Raw genomic sequence first — 21,550 nt, forward strand, 5'->3', positions numbered from 1 at the left:
ATCCCTTAACAAGAGGAGGACAAGGTCAGGAGTAGGAGCGCCTGACATCAGACCGATGAATGAGGTTGTATGTATCGATGGTGCTGGGTTTGCTTTGGCTGTAGTAATGTTGTGCTTCCAACCTGGTGATGTGCAGAGATTACCTGCCTTACTGTTGAGGCTTAATTTACTAGCAAATTGCTGCTGGCAGCTACCTTTTTTGGGTTGTTTCCTGTTTATTTTTGTATTTTAATGTCTGGCCAGAAAATAAAATCTGACTCGTTGCCTACCATCATTTACCCGTCTCTGGCGTTATCCCGCTTGCCGTCATTTACCCGTCTCTGGCGTTATCCCGCTTGCCGTCATTTACCCGTCTCTGGCGTTATCCCGCTTGCCGTCATTTACCCGCCCCTGGCGTTATCCCGCCTGCCGTCATTTACCCGCCCCTGGCGTTATCCCGCCTGCCGTCATTTACCCGCCCCTGGCGTTATCCCGCCTGCCGTCATTTACCCGCCCCTGGCGTTATCCCGCCTGCCGTCATTTACCCGCCCCTGGCGTTATCCCGCCTGCCGTCATTTACCCGCCCCTGGCGTTATCCCGCCTGCCGTCATTTACCCGCCCCTGGCGTTATCCCGCCTGCCGTCATTTACCCGTCCCTGGCGTTATCCCGCCTGCCGTCATTTACCCGTCCCTGGCGTTATCCCGCCTGCCGTCATTTACCCGTCTCTGGCGTTATCCCGCCTTCGCATTCTTTAAGGCCAAACATTGAGGTTCTATTGGTGAACCTCCAGAGCTCCCAGCATCCTTCTAACTGGCCTCTGTGCGTTTCAGCCCATATCAAAAAGTGGAACAGTTTTCTATATCCCTATTTAAATCCTCTAGCTTTTACTTAGTTTATAACCCAACGATGCATAAACAATCCAGCAAGCAGTAAACGTAAAGCCCGTTTTGTGCGGCCGCTCTACTGCCTCGCCCGTGATACGTGAACACGCAGAATAGGGAAACGAGGCTGATGTGCTCATGTGAAGGTATCGGATGACCAAGTCCCATCATGTCAGGAAATCCTTTGGTTGCTCCTTCTTGATTGCATCTCTGCTGTCGTAGATTCCACAAACACATGTGAATTTCAAAGCTTTAATTTGGATTTTTTCTTTACGTTATCTACAGTCCTAAAAAATGAATATTGTCTAAAACCAGCAAACCAGTTTTAATGAAAGATCTGGGAAAATTTTCATAATTGGTAAAATGGATTGACTAGGGTTCTTTAACGGAACACTAAACCTAAAACTGAAGAGCCAGAGTTGCCCTCATCTGCAGGATTTCTACAAGACTGGTTTCGGGTTCTGTAGATACAATATGCTTACAGAAGTACTGGGACACGCAGAAGGTGATGAAATTCAGGTTTACTCACATTTTTCAATACAGTGTTGGGCCACCTTTGGGCCTCAATGGCTGCAGTAAACCTCCTAGGCATGCTTTCCAGATACTGATAAGGAATAGAGGCAGATCCCTCCACACATCTGAGGAGAGCATCAGACAGTGAAGCAGAAGACGATGGGCTTGTTGGCAGTGCACAAATATGGCGTTGTAGTTCATCCCAAAGATGCTCAATGGGATTTGGATCTCCAGACTTTGTGCTGGCCAACGAAGTTTGGAGATGTTCTGCTCTTCAAACCAGGCGTCAACACTGCCGGCTGTATGACATGGTGCTCAGTCATGTTGGTAGGGACATAAGAGCTGTAACAAAGTAATGCCACGTTGTCCAGAATGTCGCTGTAGCCATTGGTGTTGAGGGTTGACTTCACTATAACCAACGGCCTTAGTCCATCCCAGCAGAAGCACCCCGACCCCATAACAGAACCCCCTCCAAACTTCACTGTTGGGACGATGCAGTCTTGTAGAAACCGCTCTGCAGACAACCACCACACCAAAGTGTGGCCATCCGAACGGAAGATGGTGACCGGGGTTAATCTGTCCACAACGCTTGCTTCTAATTTAAACTCCTAGACCAACGCTGCAGGCACCATCGCCTCTGTGCATTCACTGCTGTGATGTGTGCAGCGGCTCATCCATGGTAACCCTTCGCATGCAGTTCCCTACGGATGGTCCCGTGGCTAATAGATGTTCCAATGGCCTGTGAGACCCCCTGAGCGAGTGTTTCGGCAGACTGTGATGCTTTGATAGCTCGTACAAGGCTTCGTTATCCACGTTCTGTCAGTGTACAAGGTCTGCCCAGATTACAGGGCTGGGCTGTATAAGGCCTCATGTCCACTAGCAAAATTGAACTGCGGATTCTGCGGGTGAAATTTTGCCCATAGGAAATCATTGGCCATCTGCAGTCAATTAAATTGCACCTGTAAATGGCATTTTAATTGATTTGCGTTTTTCATGCGCGGGAAAAAAAAAACACAGCATGCTCCATTTCAGTGCAGATTCCGTGCAGGTCGGCCACATTGCTATCAATAGGTGCGGATATCCGCATTAAAAAAAAAAAAAATTTAAAGCAAATCTGCGCGGATTGTATTTTTCTAGTGGACATGAGGCCTAAGGGCTAATTCCCACGAGCGGAGTTTCGCCGCGTTGCCCCGCAGCTATTAGGTTCTACTGAACCTAAAAGCGCAATGCTCACGGTGCAGACTTCCGCACTGTGAAATTACACGTCCTCACCCGCGGCATGTTCTATTTGTCGCGGGTATACGCGCAGAAGGCTTCCATTGCAGTTAATGGAAGCCGTCCGTCACGCTATCTTCCGCTGATGGCGTGAAAATGCTTCCCCCACCAGGCGTGACGCGGCCGGCGCGGGATTCAGGCAGCGGATCCGGAGGTGAGTATGGGGTCTCTGGGGGGGGGGGGGGGGGGTCGTGACGGGCTCCGCTGCGGAATCCCGCTTGCGGAGGCCGTCACGGCCGTGGGCACCAGGCCTAAGGCTGCCCAAATCACTGCACCTCTGACAGCTCTTGTATATAGTAAAGGGAATACTGAGCATGAAGATCAGTCTTAATCTTCTCAATGTGTGGGAGGGGCTTAGATCAGGAAGTCTGTGGGGCAGCCTTGGCAAATAGCGGTGGGGCAGCCTTGGCCAATAGCAGTAGGGCAGGAAGTTGTCATTTTGGTAATTTATGCAGCATAGAAAGATGCAGCCATTCAAGCTTTTTATTCTTAGGGTCATTAACTCATTTGATGTCACCATGATGTCTGAGCATCAGCAATGCTTTTTCCTGCAAACTCATCACTGCCTCTTGCAATTTTCTCACGTTGTTTTTTTTGTTAAACCCCCCCCCCCCCCCCCAAAGATCTGTTTTGCATACAGAAACTTGTATAATCAAAGTTAATTCATATAGGGGTTGTCCCGCGGCAGCAAGTGGGGTTATACACTTCTGTATGGCCATATTAATGCACTTTGTAATGTACATCGTGCATTAATTATGAGCCATACAGAAGTTATCAAAAGTTTTATACTTACCTGCTCCGTTGCTGGCGTCCTCGTCTCCATGGTGCCGACTAATTTTCGGCCTCCGATGGCCAAATTAGCCGCGCTTGCGCAGTCCGGGTCTTCTTCTTTTATGAATGGGATCGCTCGTGCAGGATGCCGGCTCTGTGTAGCTCCGCCCCGTCACGTGCCAATTCCAGCCAATCAGGAGGCTGGAATCGGCAATGGACCACACAGAAGAGCTGCGGTCCACGGAGGGAGCAGACCCCGGCGGCCATCTTCAGCAGGTGAGTATGAAGACGCCGGACCGCCGGGATTCGGGTAAGTACTACCCGGTTTGTTTTTTTAACCCCTGCATCGGGGTTGTCTCGCGCCGAACGGGGGGGGGTTAAAAAAAAAAAAAAAAACCCGTTTCGGCGCGGGACAACCCCTTTAATGAAGTCAATAAGATCAGGTTATATTAGGGCTTGTGTTCCTTCCCTTCTGGATTTAGACAGAACACATCAGTATTTGCCAAAGCCCCCACAGGGTAAAATGTAAAATTGCCAGTGTCAGTAGAGCATGAAGCAGTCTCTGCTGATTGGACAGCGGGACTTTACAAGAGGGATAGTTAAGTTATACTCGCATTTCCAGGAGGAATAACAGAGGAGTGGCTGAATTCAGCATTCTAAGGAAATGTGCTCCAGCATTGGACAGTGCAAGTATTTTAATAAGTAAGGCTTGCCTGGAGAGCTGACCGGCCCGCTTCATCTACACCAGTTACATTAACGACTTTGATACCAAAAATGTCACATTTCATATTTTCAAAACCATACATTCTAAGGCTAAATGCAGACGGGCGACAATTCTGCGGCGAGATTTCATGCGGCATTTCCACGGTTGCACGCTGCCATAGGACTGCATTGGTTTATGTAATCCTATGCAGACAGACGGGATTTTGATCGCGGAAAACTTTCGCAGTAACAATCGCGGCATGTTCTATTTTAATGTGAGCCTCCTCTGACGTGCCGGCTCCGCACATCCGCAGAGCAAAGGCAACGAAAAGGTAAGCTGCGGGTCACTGCAGGGGCATGGGTCACATCCCACTGCGAGAATCTTAGTTGGAGTCTGCCCCGGCCGTCTGCATTCACTCTTAGGCTGCCTGTCCGGGCGTAGCGACATCCCGTGGCAGATCTTCGCCGCAGGAGCCACCGCCCGTGAGCAGAGGAGAGCTGACTGTTCTCCGCACTCGCTGCCCGTGAGTGAAGAATCTGATTCTCCTCGCAGGATCACTGGACATTCCATCTAATCCTCACCCATAGGTTTTAATGGGACCTTTAAAAGGCATCGCATAGCACTGTCATGCCGTGCGATGCTTCCCATTGAAGTCAATGGTAAAACACTTGCTTTTCTCACCAGCGCATGAGGTTCGCAATTATACAGAAACTATGCAGTTTATCGCCACGGGGAACACAATGAAAATTCGCCCGTGGACAGGCAGCCTAAGGCTCTCTTTTTACTTGATGCCAAATGTTATTTCTTGTGGCATAGATGGGGCTTTCTTATGGGACGGGGACATTCGCTTTTAATTTTATACTGATAAAAAATGTGCAGAAATTGTATAAAATTCAAATTTTTTTTTTTTTCCTGTTTCTTCAAATGATTACATTGAAGTAAAAACCCAAATTTTTAGAAGGAAAGCATTTTGCACTCTGGTGTACAACCATACCAAATTGTACTCTTGGGTAAGCGGCCATCACTGGAATACCTTGGATTAAAGGTCCCCATATTTCTCTCTTTGGGGTCTGGTAATTCGGCTGGCTTTGACCGCCATGTGTGTCCCTGTTCATGCTGAGAGCTGATCATTACATCAGACGGGTTGAACGGACAACGTTGCGGCCCGACCTCTTTACTGGCGGAGGGCGAATATTTACATATATGTCCTAGCTGCATGGTGCATCAACAATTAGGCCGTATACATGCAGATGGCGGATGTGAAGGGCTGATATGCAGCTGATATCCCCATTCCTACTTTCTATGTGCCGATGGGAGGTTGCAGTCGCCCCCGTTGTCTTGCAGTGCTGTACGGTACACAGACGTTTTCAGGCGCTCTCTGCCCATTCAAGCTTATGATCTAATTTTAGTGGCTGGGATCCTAGGAGACAGCGACTTGTCCGAATAACAGACAGACGTGAAGCAACAAAATGCCCATTATTTTCTTTTCCAGTGGAAGCACAATTTAATTTTAGAACATTTTCTGCGGAAAGCCTCTTTCCACTCTTCCAGAATGTCATGAGATCCTCTGAGTTTGCTGATCTTCTAGTAATAGGAATGTAATCCTATGATAAACTGCATATTATAGGCCATGTTCTCCAGCCTCTTGTCAGGCCTTGGCTGTTTTACACAGCCTGATGATCCGATATGACCGCCCGAATGTGTGTTTGCCTGATCATTGCCCTGGCTGAATATGTTGGCAGTCAGGAGATGTAAGGGCAAACCCTAACTTTCATCCTGGCATAAAAAATGATTGCTGGTCAGCAGCCCACCTTCCCATGTAAGCGGGTAGCAATAATAATAATAATCATCTTTAATAGTAGTCAATCCTTCTTCCCCCGGTCCAGTGATTCTCCGCCAGTGTGAATGACCGTAACAAGCATTGGCACTTGGGCTGATTCTTGACCTGCAAGTGGTGATTTCTGAGGAGTGGGTATGCCATACCTGCAGGAGTAATCCTGGGAGGCTTGGAAGGCAACGTGGGTTCTGATATAGCTTTGGTGAACAATGAATTCTTCCTGGTAATTCTCTTGTCGGGTAGGTGCAAAATGTCTAGTGCAGGCCCTTGGAATCGCTGGCATGATCCACCCCCTGGTGTCATGCACCTCCCTCTCAGGCTCTGCTATAGACATAACTGTATATCCGTTTACCCAATGTGTTCCTTCAAAGAGACCTTTTCACCTTCCGTTTCAATCCAGAACATGGGTACCTGCACTTCATGCAACCTTTTACTCTGCCAAACCCATTGAAAGGTCAACAAAAGTAGAGATTAACATTAAAGCGTACCTAACTTTTCAGATGACCCGGAGTGAGCTGCCATTTGTATACATGAGTAATAATTTCTGGCCGTTATATGACTTGTCTGTATTTTTCCCTCTGCAGACACTATCTCCAATTTTCAGTTTTCTCTGAGCTGGTCGGAGGAGATTGCTGTCATGCTGTGTTCTATGCACTGAGGATTCTAGTCCTTAACTGTAACACACAGATAAGTAACATCAGCATGGAGGACACTAGGGAAGTACTGAGCAGTGTAGATGTGATTCCATCAGCTATAACCCAGTAAGGAGCGTCTTATACTGAATTCTTTATCATTCATATTCTCGCTTGATCGCTAGAATCTCAATGATGATCGTTCCCTGTAAATGCTGTCCGCTTTATTGTTCTTTGTTCAGTTTCAGCAGATATAATAATCAAACGACTGCCTATTCATTGTGAATAATGGCGTACGGCTGAAAACCATTATAATGCATCACTGCTGGGTGATCATCGCTCCTGTTTGAAAGCACAAGAGCGATTGTCGCTGGGATGACTGTCGGATGCTTTGGCGCCTGACAAATGTCTGTATAAAGGGGTTCTAAGCAATCCCTAATGGCTGTAGGCCAATCTATGAATGTCTGTTGGTTACACCTCTTCCTCTCCCTTGCTTATCTATAGACTACGATGGGCAGCATGAGTTATTACCCTCCTCCACTTCCTTTAATCAGTTGTATCTCCGTTACTAAAGACGGACTTCATTCCACAACAGGCAGTGGACAGAAAATCAGAAGGGAGAATCTTAGTGGCCAGCACTTTAGAGTGATGTTTCAGGTCAAAAACATCATTTTCAGGTAAATAAAGCGATCTGTACTTGTGTTTTATATGATTGAACATCCATTTAGCAAGTTATTTGAAACGTTAGTGACCAGCAGAATACTGTAAGTAAAATTGCTCATCTATCGTCCTAACTTGCTGAACACTGCTATTAAGTGTCAGGACAACAGCAGAACCGAAAGTGGAGGAGAGGAGTCCTCATTTGTATTTAAGTATATAGAGTGGAGGAGGAGAAGAGGACAGACTCGTGCAGGCCTAATGGTGACAGTTTACTATGTTTTAGCTACTGAAATTGCATCTCCACTGCTCAGTATTGCTATAGTTTCCTTCATGGTGATGTGATACAGAGAGTTGGAGTCCAGAATCTGCAATTCTATGTATAGTCTATAGAACACAGCATGGCAGCCAGCCTCCTCCCACCAGCTCTGAGAGAACCGAGAATCCGATATATAGCCTGCAGAAAGGAAAAATACAGGATACAAGTCATATAAAGGCCATAAATAGTGGTGTTCCTCATGTACACATGACAGCTTATTCTAAGAAGTCATCTGAAAAGTTAGGTACACTTCAAATTTAGAAAGCTTTTTTTTGTTTATGGAATCCTTGTAACCAGACAAGCGTCAAAAATAATCTCAAGGCGAATTAGCAGGAATTTATGTGAAGGCATGGCACTTGGCAGATGGGTCTTGAAGATCAATCTGACAAGTATTAGCACTAACGGTGACCCTATCCATTGGGTGGGCGATCTCCATTCCTTTACTGTCAAGCAAATGTCAAGTCAACCATTGACATCAGGTGGTGGGGTCACTCGAAAGTGAACTAGTATCAGACTCTGAAAGTGGCAGGAAACATTGTAGGCAAACGAGATCTGGTCCTAAAATAAAAAATGGTTTAGCAGTCAGTGGGAAGATGGCGGTTTTTCTTTACGCTACGTGCATGCTAACACTGAAGTGTAAACCTCCTACTTAGAAAGTGTTAATCAGAATTGGGGATCAATATATGAAGAAAACAAAATTCAAAATACGGTTTACCAGAAACAACGGTAGGGCGATAAGTCAAAGATGAAGAAAGAGGTGGAGTGATGCTTAGCCGATCCGTAAGGGTCCTTTCAAACATGTCGTCGTATTTTGAAGACAAACCTAGGGGTAGATGTCCTGACGGGTTTGTTCTAGTGATTGCATTCCCTGTGAAGGAACCGTTTTGGAGAACTTTTTTGAAAACTCCACATACTATTGTACATGCTACTATTTGAAATTGGCTTGCAATGCATTAATGCCCGAGGCCATAGCGTTGCGCAATCTTCTCATTGTGGATTGTACGCCGCTGCTCTCTGCTAGGACTGCAATTCATTATAAATGAAAAACACATTGCTCCGTCCAACAAAAATTCTTGGAAATGCCACACACATTTTAAGAAAATTAAAGTCAGACTCGTTCTGTAGTGTGAATGACTAGGAGGACGTGAGAAAAACCTACCGGAGAGTAGTAACATGTACTAGTAGGTTTACAGTAAATACCGAGTGCCAGACATGGCCTGAGGGGCCCTTGTCACCTCCTGGGTACTGGGAGATTCAGCTTAACGCTGTTTGCTGAATGTTTCCCGTTGTTATGGGTGTGTGCAGCAATACATTACAATATACTGTTGTGAACTTCCCCTTTTGGACGGTTGTTGCAACAACGTCTCTTAAATATACAGATTTTTCTGACTCTCGTCATTAGGCTTCTTCCACATCGGCTCTCAGGGTTCCGTTTGTCTCGTCCTCTGGCCGAACGGGTCCGCCTTACGATGGAACAGAATGGCGCTGAAGGGACCCATTAACTATAATGGGGACCGTTCGGTTTTCACTCAGCTGCCCGTTTTTTTTGTCTTGTTTTTTTTGTCTTGTTTTTTTTATTTATTTTTATTTTTCCTCCGTTTTTTTTTTGTGCCGAATCCGCAATGGAACCTCCAGACGGAGGAACCAGCGAGATGTGAAGGCAGTCTCTGGTTCATCGGAGATGTGCTGCCAAATGGCCATGATGATATACTAAGCTTACATCTACCTTACTTTGGGAGATTCTAGAAGACCTTATCGGGGATCTGTTAGTTCCATACTGAAAAAGGTTCCAAATATGGAGCTGGTGTTGGGTGTGTAGGCATATTCAGAATCTGATGTACAGATCCCAAATACCCACCCTTAATGTGATCCCATAATGTCTTGTTGTACGCTTTGCATTTTTAGAGGGTGTTTTTTTTTAAAGCAAAAATTGCAGCCTATGTTCCCCCATGGACTGTGTTTTTTTCATTTTTCGCTAGAGGAAATGTTTCTAGTGGAAACTATAGAAGAATGCAGAGGTGATTGTCAGAATGCCAAGGTTTTTGCTTTAATAGATGGAGCTATTTATATGGTTTCCTGCCGCTTGTATAGCACATAATGAGGGTCCGTTCATGCAGAACAGGTGATATGATGGTAAATCATCAGGGCATTAGCGTTATTTTTTTTGCGTAGTAATTAGGGATGAGCGAGTATACTCGCTAAGGCACTACTCGCTCAAGTAATGTGCCTTAGCCGAGTATCTCCCCGCTCGTCCCGAAAGATTCGGGAACCGTCGCAGCTGACAGGTGAGTTGCAGCGGGGAGCAGGGGAGAGCGGGCGGGAGAGAGATCTCCCCTCCATTCCTCCTGGCTCTCCCCCGCAGCTCCCCGCCCTGCGCCGGCTCCCGAATCTTTAGGGACGAGCCAGGAGATACTCGGCTAAGGAACATTACTCGAGCGAGTAGTGCCTTAGCGAGTATACTCGCTCATCCCTAGTAGTAATCCATCAAGTTCTCCTTAAAACCTGAAGGTTGTTGGAAACCTACTTGCTGTTTTGCCCTGGAGGAACATGATCTTTTATGGAGTCTTAGTGCTTTTACACGGGACCGATCATCACTGACCGGAGGCGGGACGGGTCACAGATCGTTCCATGCCGCCCACCCGCCTCTATTCGCAGTAAGCAGGCAGTCGTTCATAAGTGACCAGCTGCCTGTTTACATGGAACCATACAATTGGTTATCTGCATGCAGAAACTGAATGACGAATGAGAAGTGAATGACTTCTCATTCGTTGTTCAGTTGGTGCATGCCGTTATACTGAGTGATGATCATCCCATGTAAAAGCACCTTTACTTTTTGGGAAATCTGTTCAACTATTATGCATTTCATTAATCCTAAAAAGCTTAGTTATGATCAGGAAACCAGATCAGCTGTTGAGTCCTTTCCCCTTGATCTTAACCCTTTCCAATCCACTGTCTGACGTCTGAAGACATTATTATTTAAGGCTGTACAGCTCCGACGTTGGAAGACATCCGTCGGGGTTCTCTTACTGTATATTGCCAGCCTCTCTGCTGTCAGAGCCTATCCAACGTGTCACCTCATGCAGTACTGGCTTTAGCCAGCATATAGCGCCGTTGTATAACAGCAGAAATAGAGTAAGCCCCCTAGGAAAACCAGAATACAAATTGGATTGGAAAGGGTTAATGGATCTTATGAGTTGTAATGTAAGTGTTTGGAGACCAGGACTGATGTTTCGGATGGGACCTGTAAGTACTCGGAGACCAGGTGTAGGACTGATATTTCGGACAGGACCTGGCACTTATAAATGCTAATAGATTGACTTGATTCTGTTGTCCTTTCAGATATTTGGAGTCTGGGTGTCATCCTGTTCATGCTGGTGTGCGGGACTCCTCCATTCCAAGAAGCCAACGACAGTGAAACTCTGACGATGATCATGGACTGTAAATACACGGTGCCCAAGCATGTGTCCAAAGAGTGCAAAGAGTAAGTGCTGGCCTTTCTAGATTTGAATGATCAGATTATTCAAAACTATAGCTTTCGACAGCAATGGCTTTCTATAGTATTAACCCTTCCCAATCCCATTTCCCCACCACCTGCACAATCCCAAGCTATTATATATTGTTGGGTGGGAAAGCGCCTTGTGGATTCCTTTGGAATTACTCAACAAACACCTAAAAATGACCTGTCGTGCTGATTTTTTTAGCAATGTTTTTGAAAGCTAGACGTGAATTATGAGTGTTTTCACATCGAAAAGATCATTTGTAGTAATCCTGTAAATACTTGTATGGACATTTTATATTATAAGATTCCATTTCTAATTTCTCTAATGATAGATCTCATTAGAGAAATTAGAAATGAGTCTTGTGTCAATTAGAAATGAATAGAGTTTGCAGAACAGAGCTCCGATGCAGATGTAATATACGTACGCAGAACAGTCTGACATCAGAGCTCTGTTCTGCATACTCCATTTCCAATTGACATATAGAGTATGCAGAACAGAGCTCTGATGTCTGACACTGTTTTGCATATGCATATTACATATGCATCGGAGCGCTGTTCTGCATAGTGTTAGAAACATCTGTTAGACCTCGCCTGACATTAGAGTAGTGCTGGGAAATCTGAAAGTCTGAGGAGGTCCGACACTGTTTTGGGAAGGGTTAGACATACCCTGAAGCCCTAATTTTAGCTATGTTCTACATGGCACGGAGATTGGATGTCCCTGAGGTAGTCCAGACTGATGCATCAACGACTACCTCCATGCCCCCTCATTTTGGCTTTTTACGGACAACTGGGGGTTCCTACCTTTTATGAATTTCCAACTACACACTCTAAACCCTATTGCAGCTATAGAAATAAAAGGACAAATGCCCCAAGCAGTAACATGTGCATGGGTAACTGAGGACTGCTACGGTGGGGCAAAAAAAGGTTGTTTTTAGGAGGCAGTTTTTATACACCTATGTACACATGCTAAAAATGGCTCCTGTGTATATTTTTAGCAGCCCAATTAAGACCTTTTGTGGACCTCGCTGACAAATAACCCAAGATGTACATTTGCTACCTAGTGTTGGTGATGTGTAGGTGCCAATGGTTTCACGTACGCAGATCAACACAACGGTCTAACCCATTATGAAAACTATATATTTGGCCTCAGTGAGCAGTCGCCGCTTTTGCTGGTTTTATAGTCATTCAATTGCACAAACTCGCCTTGATGGCCTATTTCTTTTTCTGTCAGTAAGGGCTTACCTGTACTTAAAGGGGTTGTCTCGCGGCAGCAAGTGGGGTTAAGCACTTTGTAATATACATCGTGCATTAAATATTAGCCATACAGAAGTTATATACTTACCCCCTCCGATGTTGGCGTCCCCGTCTCCATGGCACTGACTGAAGCCACCTTCTGCCTCGATTAGACGCGCTTGCGCAGTCTGCCTCTCTGTCCCGTTGAATGGGGCCGCTCTGCCGTGCTCACGCTGCACAGCTAAAACACCCCTCCTGTCGTCTTCTCTGGGTTATCAGCTGTTACGAACAGCTGATAACCCATTACTGCCTCTGATTGATTGATTGCAGAGGGCAGAAGGCTTAAAGCACCACCGTAATTTTACTATCGGCGGTGCTTTAAGCCCAGGACCAGCCGCCGTAAATTACTGTGCCTGGTCCTTAATGGATTAAATACCTTTTTTTTTTTTTTTTTTTTTTTTTAAGCCTCTGGTAAGTGTCTATGAGGTTTAAAAGATTGATGGGAACAGAAATCAAATAGGTCTCGGTCTCATATATTGACCACTTTTTGGTTCCATCCTACTTCTGTCCCTATGCAGTTTTCTGCAAAGATGGCAGGGATGGAACTGGCGCTGCAACCAAAAGCGCCATGTAAAACAAGCATAACCTTTTAAGTGCTCACACTAATGTCTGTGTATAATTCTTCTTACAGTCGGCATCTGTATACCCGCTCTGTTGTGTACGCGCGGTCTCCTATGTTCTAACGCTTTGTCACATCTGTCCCCAGCCTGATCACACGTATGCTCCAGAGAGACCCGAAGAGAAGAGCGTCTCTAGAGGAAATCGAAAACCATCCTTGGCTCCAAGGAGTTGATCCGTCACCTGCGACAAAATACAACATTCCTCTAGTGTCCTACAAAAACCTCTCCGAGGAGGAACACAACAGCATTATACAGAGGATGGTTCTGGGGGACATCGCAGATCGGGATGCCATTGTTGAGTAAGTGGTTCCTGCTGCTTCCCTCCAGGATTGTCTTCTGATCCGTGAACTAAACTTGGTGTGTGTTTAATAGTCCTGTACAGATATTGCTGCGCTTCCTAGTATAGATCGCTCTTATATTCCTCATTTTATGTTTGTTCCTCAGTGCCTTGGAAACCAATAAATACAACCACATTACAGCGACGTACTTCTTGTTGGCTGAGAGGATTTTGAGAGAAAAGCAAGAAAAGGAGATCCAGACACGGTCTGCTAGTCCCAGCAACATCAAGGCCCAATTTAGGTACTGATCTCTGCATTTCTATCACTTTGAGTTGAACCCTGCAAGTTTTTGCTGCTGATACTTTAATTGGATACGATTAGAGTATCTGCACTTTCAGCTAACTTTTTCAACATGTCATAAAGACATCAAAAGAATTGATCAGTGGGAGTCCCGCTGCCGAGACCGCCACTGATGGCTAGAACGAGGGCCGAGCACTGTGCACCCTTGGGTGTCTTCACTGCTTTTTGGCAGCAGCAGAAGACAGTCTGCATAGCAGTCTATAGAAAACGCTATAGATCTGAGGCCGTCTATAGCTGCTGGAAGGAGTCGAAAACCCAACAAAGTCAGCTGAGGGGGCGCCGAGCCCAGGTGAGCGCTGCAGCCTCCTCTTTCTAGCGATCAATGGAGCAGCAGCGGGACCCCCACTGCCGGTACTTTTGACATGTCAAAAGTTAGCGGAAAGTGTAGTTACTCTTTAAATATATAAATCTATCGTTGGGTGCTATAGAGACGCTAGATTTTTCGTGGTGGATCCCATCAGTTCTGCCAAAGTTCACTTGTATTCTCAGGTCTTTAGTGGGATGATCCTCTGATGCTTCCATTGATGAAATTCAAGTTCCAACATGTTTGATTTTCCCCATGTTGTATCCTATTTTCCTGCTCCCTATTGAATAAAGGCGCCGACCCGGTCAACAGCAGTAGCGAGTTCATGAGTAGTTTGTTTATACGTATTTTTTTGAATAAAGCTCATTTATTGACGATGGACTGTAAATAGAGGTTGGTCACATTGAGGAACCGCCTTGTAAAGGACCATGACCGTTGTTGGCTCCAATAATTAGTCTCCTGCCCCCAAGGGGGAAGGTAATGGCTGATGAATTGTTAGAAACTTGAAATGTAAGAATCAATCTTACAAAATATATGCATTTCTGTTGGGAATTTCCAGCACTAAAGGCACAGTTTCTAATTAACGTTCTTGGTAAAAAGACTGTAAAATGATTGACAAGTTATTTTCACATACAGTAAGCTTCTAGAGGATCGAGATTGGTAGTACACAGCTGCATACAAATTGAGGGACGCGGTTGTGAGTTCCTGGGGCGAATGTAGGGAAATTTTTATGAAAACCAGAACAGTCCATAGCAATCAATGTATTCCAGGTCTGTTGGCTACTAAATGGCAGATTGATTATCATTAGCACATCTATATTCTGTGCTTATGTTGCATGAACCCCCAATGGTGGTCTTTAAATAAAAAGGCATGATAATGGTTAAATAGAAAGTGCTAGATATGGGTTAAACGAGCATTCTATTTCTGCTTTGTATATGCACCGAATCTGTACAATGCAAATATGTGACTGCTCGCCGGTTCTGTGGTGGTTCTTTGTATCATAGCAACTGGAAGTGGCGTAGCGAGGGGCAGAGACCGGCCAGCTCCTGGGATTGTTCTCATTGTGCCTATTAAGTGAGAACTGTAATCAAGTAAAGTCAAATATCAATCTACTACAAACAGAGCTGGGGCCCTTGCACGTGTCTAACAGCAGAAGAGAAAGGCCCAAAATGTATATGCTGAGATGAAACTTGTAGAATATTGCCTTAGGCCAATTTATTTTCAATGTAATCTGTAAATTGGCTTTAGAACTACAGGGGATCCAATTATTTTGTGACCACAAACGAAGTTGCAAGAATTTTACAATTCATTAAAAACACCTATTTCTGAATTAGTTAAAAACCTGCAATTTTGGACAAAATTTTGTCCTCGGACAGGACTGGGAGGGGAGTGTACTACCTCCAGTTTTTTCTTTTCCCCTTTCCAATCCGCTAGTTCCATTTTCAGCTGTCAAAAATGGCTGTAGCAATTTTTTAACTACCTATTACAATGTCCACTTCTTTCTGATTGGCCAGTGTTGACCATGTGAACAACTATGGCCAGTCAGCGCAGACATAATGCCTTGGTATAATTGAATACTACCAATGCACTGTAAAGGATTAGGTAGTCAGAAGATCACATTGGCCATCTTGGAATGGCCAAAACCAGGACCTGGTGGATCAAAGGGGTGGCAGAGAAGAATTGCGGGTAGTACAGGCCCTCCACCTCCGATCTTGTCGTAGAATTTTGTCCTAAAATTGGAGGGTTGCAAAACAGTGTCCATATATGTCTGTTGCTATTGTAGTGTGGTGTTGGTGCTTTACAATAACTCTATATACTTTGTTCCTTAGGCAATCATGGCCCACAAAGATTGATGTTCCACAAGACTTGGATGATGATCTAACGGCCGCTTCAATAGCCCATGTGTCCGGACCACCTACACCAGCACGCAGTGCAGAAAATGTGCTGAATGGCCACCGAAACAAAGGTCTTGTGGAACCACTGAAAAAGGAGGATGTGACAGATTTTCCTGGCCCAGCAACTTCCGGTGTACCTCCTGTGGCTCTGAACCCATCAACAAGTGGGAGGAAATGTCTTTTCAGAGTTGAAGAAGATGAGGAGGAAGATGAAGAAGATAAGAAGCCTATTCCCCTTGCCACACAAGTTGTTTTGCGTCGCAAACCCTCCGTTACAAATCGTCTAACATCTAGGAAGAGTGCCCCAGTCCTCAACCAGATCTTTGAAGAAGGAGAATCTGATGATGAGTTTGATATGGATGAAAATCTTCCCCCAAAGCTAAGTAGATTAAAAATGAACATCGCATCTCCTGGTACTGTGCATAAAAGATACCACAGAAGGAAAAGTCAAGGTCGGGGATCAAGCTGCAGCAGTTCGGAAACAAGTGATGACGACTCTGAGAGCAGGAGGCGGCTGGATAAAGATAGTGGCTTTACCTATTCCTGGCACAGAAGAGACAGCAGCGAAGGTCCACCAGGCAATCAAGGTGATGGAGGAGGACAAGGTAAACCAAGCAATGGAAGTACAGGTGTTGACAAGACCAGTCCAAGTGATAGCAAAGGAGGTGGCAGTCCGTCCAATACTTCTGGCGGTAACAACAACAATTCCTCTGGGAACAGCCGTACTTGCGCTGGTTCTGGAAACTCAGTGCAACAGTCCCCAAGAAGTGCAGGAGAACTAGTAGAAAGCCTGAAACTCATGGGTTTGTGTCTAGGCTCCCAAATCCATAATGGGGCCAAGTATATAATTGACCCTCAAAATCTGTCATTCTCAAGTGTCAAAGTGCAGGAGAAGTCCAGCTGGAAGATGTGCATTAGCTCCAATGGCGCTGCCAGTAAAACCGCACCTACCGGCAGTATAAAATTGTTCTCTGACCAAATGTCAGACACGGCTAATGAACTCCAACTTCTGAAGAGCAAGAACTTCAAGAACAATGTTTTACAGCTACCTCTTTGCGAAAAAACTATATCTGTGAATATCCAACGGAATCCTAAGGAGGGACTATTCTGTACCGCTAGTCAGGCAAGCTGTTGCCACGTTATTTAGCAGTCGCTCGATGTACATAGCAGTGTGGCGCCATTGTTCAAGGCTGAGAACATTTACTGTTTTTGTCTATGCCATTTTGTTGTCTGTTTTGGTTTTTTTTTTAAAGTGGGCTTCACAGGCAGTTATTTATTACCGTTTTTTTTTGCCAGGTAGATCGGCGGCACACGTATTTATATGCAGGCTGTTCGCTGACCCTTTTTTTTTTTTTTTTTTTTGTAGCTCATTTTGAATATTTTTACTGTGTAAATTTCAATTGTTTTAACGAAAACAAAAAGGAATCGCTTTTGAGTGCGACCTTCAAACATACTTTGTGAGGAGCACTTGCAAATCTCATTTTCAGCACTTAAGCTAAGGAGACCTTTTTTTTTTTTTTAGATTTCCTTATATTTTTTTCTTTTTTCTCATAATTCCAGTCCTTACTATTGTGATTGTGGTGTATTATTGTGTGTCTGAGAGAGAACCAAAGCAATAATGTTTTGTTGTAGAATCCTCTTCTAGGGTGGCTTCTTATATTCCAAGGCTTGCACAAATTAAATCTGCACTGAAATAGTGTTTGAACACGTTAAGTCCCTCTTTTGTCTGATCGGCCTCCAATATAAAGTATTATCCCAAAAGATTACGGCAACCTTCATTTTTTTTTTTTTTTTTTACATAAAGGAAAGACAATCCTTATTACCCTCTTCCCCCCCCCTTGCCCCCTCTTGCCCCTCCTCCCCTTTTGCCCCCCTCCTCTGCCATTGCCCCCCCTCCCCTTTTACCTCCCCCTCCGCCATTGCCCCACCTCCCCTTTTACCTCCCCCCCCTTTTACCCCACCTCACCGCCGGCCCCCCCCCCCCCTTCCCCCCGGGTCCTGTGAGCCCCATCATTACAGGTTTTAATACAGAAATTCATATGTGTCCTTAATTCCACTAGACCATTTACTTGATTGATGATGAACCACTAGTATGTGGTAGTTTACAGAGCCAAGTAGGTCCCAGAATCCTATTGTTAAACGAATATGTAAAGTAATTTTTCCATATATGATCTTATACGATATATAGTATCTATAAATATAATTTTTAAAGCTTAATAGACATAAATTATTTGTATAACTTTTTTTGCTCTAAATCAAATTACTTTCTGGTTTGTATAAAGAGATGGATCTAATCCTAGGGTAGTTACTGTAATCAAAGGTGCGGAATGCTTGCTACAATGACTTGTAGGATGACCTGATTACCCCATAAAGCCCATTCATAGTTTACAGCAGCCGGGTTCAGTCATGGCGCCGCCTGGGAAGGTGAAAAAGTTCTGAAGGGGGAAATATGGAATCTGATTACTTTTGGAAATTTACAATGAATGTCCAACTTTTAACACCGTGTCCAGTTTAGGACTGACTGATCTGAGATGAATCGTTTTTACATATTTTTGGGGGTGCGTTCACATGATGCGGAATTGGTGCAGAAAATCCACAGCAAACCTCACGCCTTCAAATGAAAGGGTGAAATCTGCTGAGGATCCGCACGAAAATCCACAGCTCGAAATATGTTGCAGATTTTGGTGCAGAGACGCACCAAATGACACTACTGGTGAACACACCCGTCAAGTGGTTTGTGCTGCTTGTAAGTGCTGTAAGTTCTCCGCATACACATAGACGATAAAACAATGGCAAACTGCAATTGGGTGGAGCTTCCTGCAGGATGTTTGAAGTTCAACACCTTTAAAGAGTATCTATTTTTTTTGGGGGGGGGGGGGGGGGGGGGCGGGGTGTGGTTTGCAATTGTGATAAAAAAAATTAAAAGCTGTATTTTGCCTTGGTGATCTAGCACTTGCTCTATTGTCCCTGTCTTTGCTTGCATGTGGACAGCATGTGACTGCTGCTGCCAAATAGTGGCCATGGTGGTTACATGCCCTTACTACTGGCATCACCTTTCCATGATGGGAACCATGATGCACGGAGTTTGGCACATGACCGCTGCATTGGTCAACAGCCATATGAGACTTCACGGCTGGCTGCATGTAAGCAGAGACTGGAGGGGGATTGTGGAGCTGCAGTGCTGGACAGCCAGGGCAGAGGATGGGGAGGGAGTACCACTTTAGCTGTGGCCCTTGATTCGATGAAAACAAATGCAACAGTTGCCAGCAGTACAAAACGTCACTGCCGCAGGGACATAGACCGAGACCGTCAGGGGACCGCAGGAGAGAATGCAGGGTTGCTGTGGCAGAGGACGGGTGAGTACGGCTTCATTGGTTTGGGGGTTATTTTATTTCCTTTTTCTCAGGGTCCTTTTAGACGAGCCATTTTTTGTTTGAACGAGGAGTGACGTCACCGCTAACGCGTTCGCTCTCGTGCAGCCTGTTTAGACTGATGCATTGTTGGCTCATTCAAACGAGAAATTGTTCGTCGCTGTCGTTGGCTCGTATTTAAACTGAACCATTATCGTTCAAAAATTTGTTAAAACGAGCGAAGGCAAACGATAATCATCATTCCTAAAATTCGTCAACCTCCTCAATGTTTGAGCGAAGCTCCTCTAGCGGAGGCTGCAGGCACACGTATTTTTACCCTTTAGCCATTATTTACCTTATCCAGGGAGTTTGGAACTTCTATAGCAGCCGCAGGTCTGTTTACCTGGTACTAAGATGCATTAACCCCTTAACGACCGCCAATACGCCTTTTTGACGGCCTGTATCGGCGACCTATGTATGAAGAGGGATCGCGGGACGACCTCTCTTCATACAGCGCAGGCGTCAGCTGTTTATTACAGCTGACACCCGCGGGCAATAGCTGCAATCAGCCGCGCGGCCGATCGTGGCTATTAACCCTTTAAATGTCAATTCTGACAGCGGCATTTAGATCCCCTGAACAATGTTCGGTGGTCCTGGTCAACCCCCCCACGAGATCGCAGGGAAACCGTAGTGGTATCATGGCAGCCGGGTTCCTTCTGAAAGGCCCCAGGGCTGCCTTAGCAGACTGCCTATCAAGCCGTCCCCATGGGATGGCTTGATAGACAGCCTGTCAGATTACAGTATGGTGTAATGCTATGGCATTACATCATACTGCAGGAGCGATCAAAGTATTGTTGGCTGTGGCCCCACAAAAAAAAAGGAAAAATAAGATCAATAAAGTTTTTTTGTTTTTGCAATTAATAAAATTAAAATAAGATCAATAAAGTAATAAGTTTAAATCGCCCCCCTTTTGCCATCTTTAACAAAAACATCTAAACCATAAAACAAAAATACAAATTTGGTATCGCTGTGGAATCTTTTTTTTTCCTTTTTTTCAGTCTACTCCACTTAGAATTGTTTAAAGGTTTTTCAGTACATTATATGGTACATTAAATGGCACCATTGAAAAATACAACTTGTCCCGCAAAAAACAAGCCCTCATACAGCGACGTCAATGGCTAAATACAGGTGTTACCATTTTTTAAGGGGGGAGGAAAATACAAAAATGGGGGGGAAAAGTCTGCGTCATTAAGGGGTTAAAGGGATTATATAGGAATTAAAAGAAATATTATTGCAGTTTTCTAGTGTTGGTGACGTCTGAGGGATTGGCCATCGGCTCCCTAGGTCAGCTCATCTTTCTGTCACTGCATCGACATCGATAGAAATAGGGGCTGGCTTAGTTATTATAACTAGTTGACAGCCAGATCCTCAGCTGTGACGTCTGATACAAGAGGGCCGCAATACTACATGACGGCTCATCGGATCTCGGGCAGAAATGGCTCTTCCGACTCACCAGGTGACAGTTTATAAAGGGGTTATACAAGGATTTATAAAAAAAATATATCACTAATTAAAACCAACCCAAAACAAAATGGTCTTCAAGGCTGGACATTCACTGAGGGAAACATTGCACTTTTAAAACCCAAGATCGTTGACCGGTGATTGATGTGGATCAAAGAATATTTTTTTCCCCTTTGCACTAGTTTTCAATCTACTGGCATCATCCTATTTTTCCCCAGATGTTCCCCCTAAATAAGTCCTAAGAATGGTCATCGTTGTTGTAGGGTCCAGCTACATTTTGATAAACTCTGCCCCGGTGTCGTTGCTGGTTTTTAGATATAAACGAGCTCCATTATCGTACATAATGAAAGCTTATAATTGGCTTTCTCTCAAAAAAGTTATATTCAAAAGAAAGGTAAGCAGCACGAAATGTAGAGAAGATGACGGATCGGGATGTCGGCCAACCGTCTACCATACTGGTCCCTGTGCTCCGTCAACAACCAACCAAAGATCTTCAACATGGACAGGAATGATGTAGTCCAACACTGGTCCCCTCGCCTCTCCGAACCCTTCACCGCTCCCCTATTATCTGGTTGTTCACCTACTAAGCTGACATGTATAGTTGGTATTAGCCGGATAGCTTCATGACCAAATGGACATACACATTTTTAGCATGCTTTATTTATTACCCTTTTAACATGGTAAAGCCATAGAAAAGGTTTGGCTGAGCAACACTCAGGCCAGGATATGTTGTAAATGCAAAAAGAGAGAGAAAGAGATTATATAAAGTGATAAATTTTACTGTAATGTATAAAAACGGCCATATTTTTTGTTCTTAAAGGGCATTGGCAATAACTTATTTTGCAGTTGACTTTCCAAGCTT

At 44.8% G+C, this 21,550-nt stretch overlaps 1 protein-coding gene across 2 annotated transcripts in view; it reads left to right on the plus strand.

The window, feature by feature from the left end:
• SNRK (SNF related kinase) overlaps positions 1-17,636 on the plus strand; it is a 58,021-nt gene extending 40,385 nt beyond the window's left edge. Inside the window, exons 1-5 of one of the 2 annotated variants that reach the window (XM_066584857.1) lie at positions 18-67; positions 10,908-11,049; positions 13,067-13,279; positions 13,425-13,559; positions 15,752-17,636. In XM_066584857.1, the coding sequence (XP_066440954.1) occupies positions 10,937-11,049; positions 13,067-13,279; positions 13,425-13,559; positions 15,752-16,964 (1,674 nt within the window). In that variant the 5' untranslated portion in view covers positions 18-67; positions 10,908-10,936 and the 3' untranslated portion in view covers positions 16,965-17,636. Of the gene's footprint in view, positions 1-17; positions 68-10,907; positions 11,050-13,066; positions 13,280-13,424; positions 13,560-15,751 lie in introns of those variants that run through there. The other variant, XM_066584856.1, reaches the window with a different exon arrangement.
• The last annotated feature ends 3,914 nt before the right edge of the window (positions 17,637-21,550 follow it).

Source organism: Eleutherodactylus coqui, chromosome 12 (assembly GCF_035609145.1).
Source record: "Eleutherodactylus coqui strain aEleCoq1 chromosome 12, aEleCoq1.hap1, whole genome shotgun sequence".
Lineage (NCBI taxonomy): Eukaryota > Metazoa > Chordata > Amphibia > Anura > Eleutherodactylidae > Eleutherodactylus > Eleutherodactylus coqui.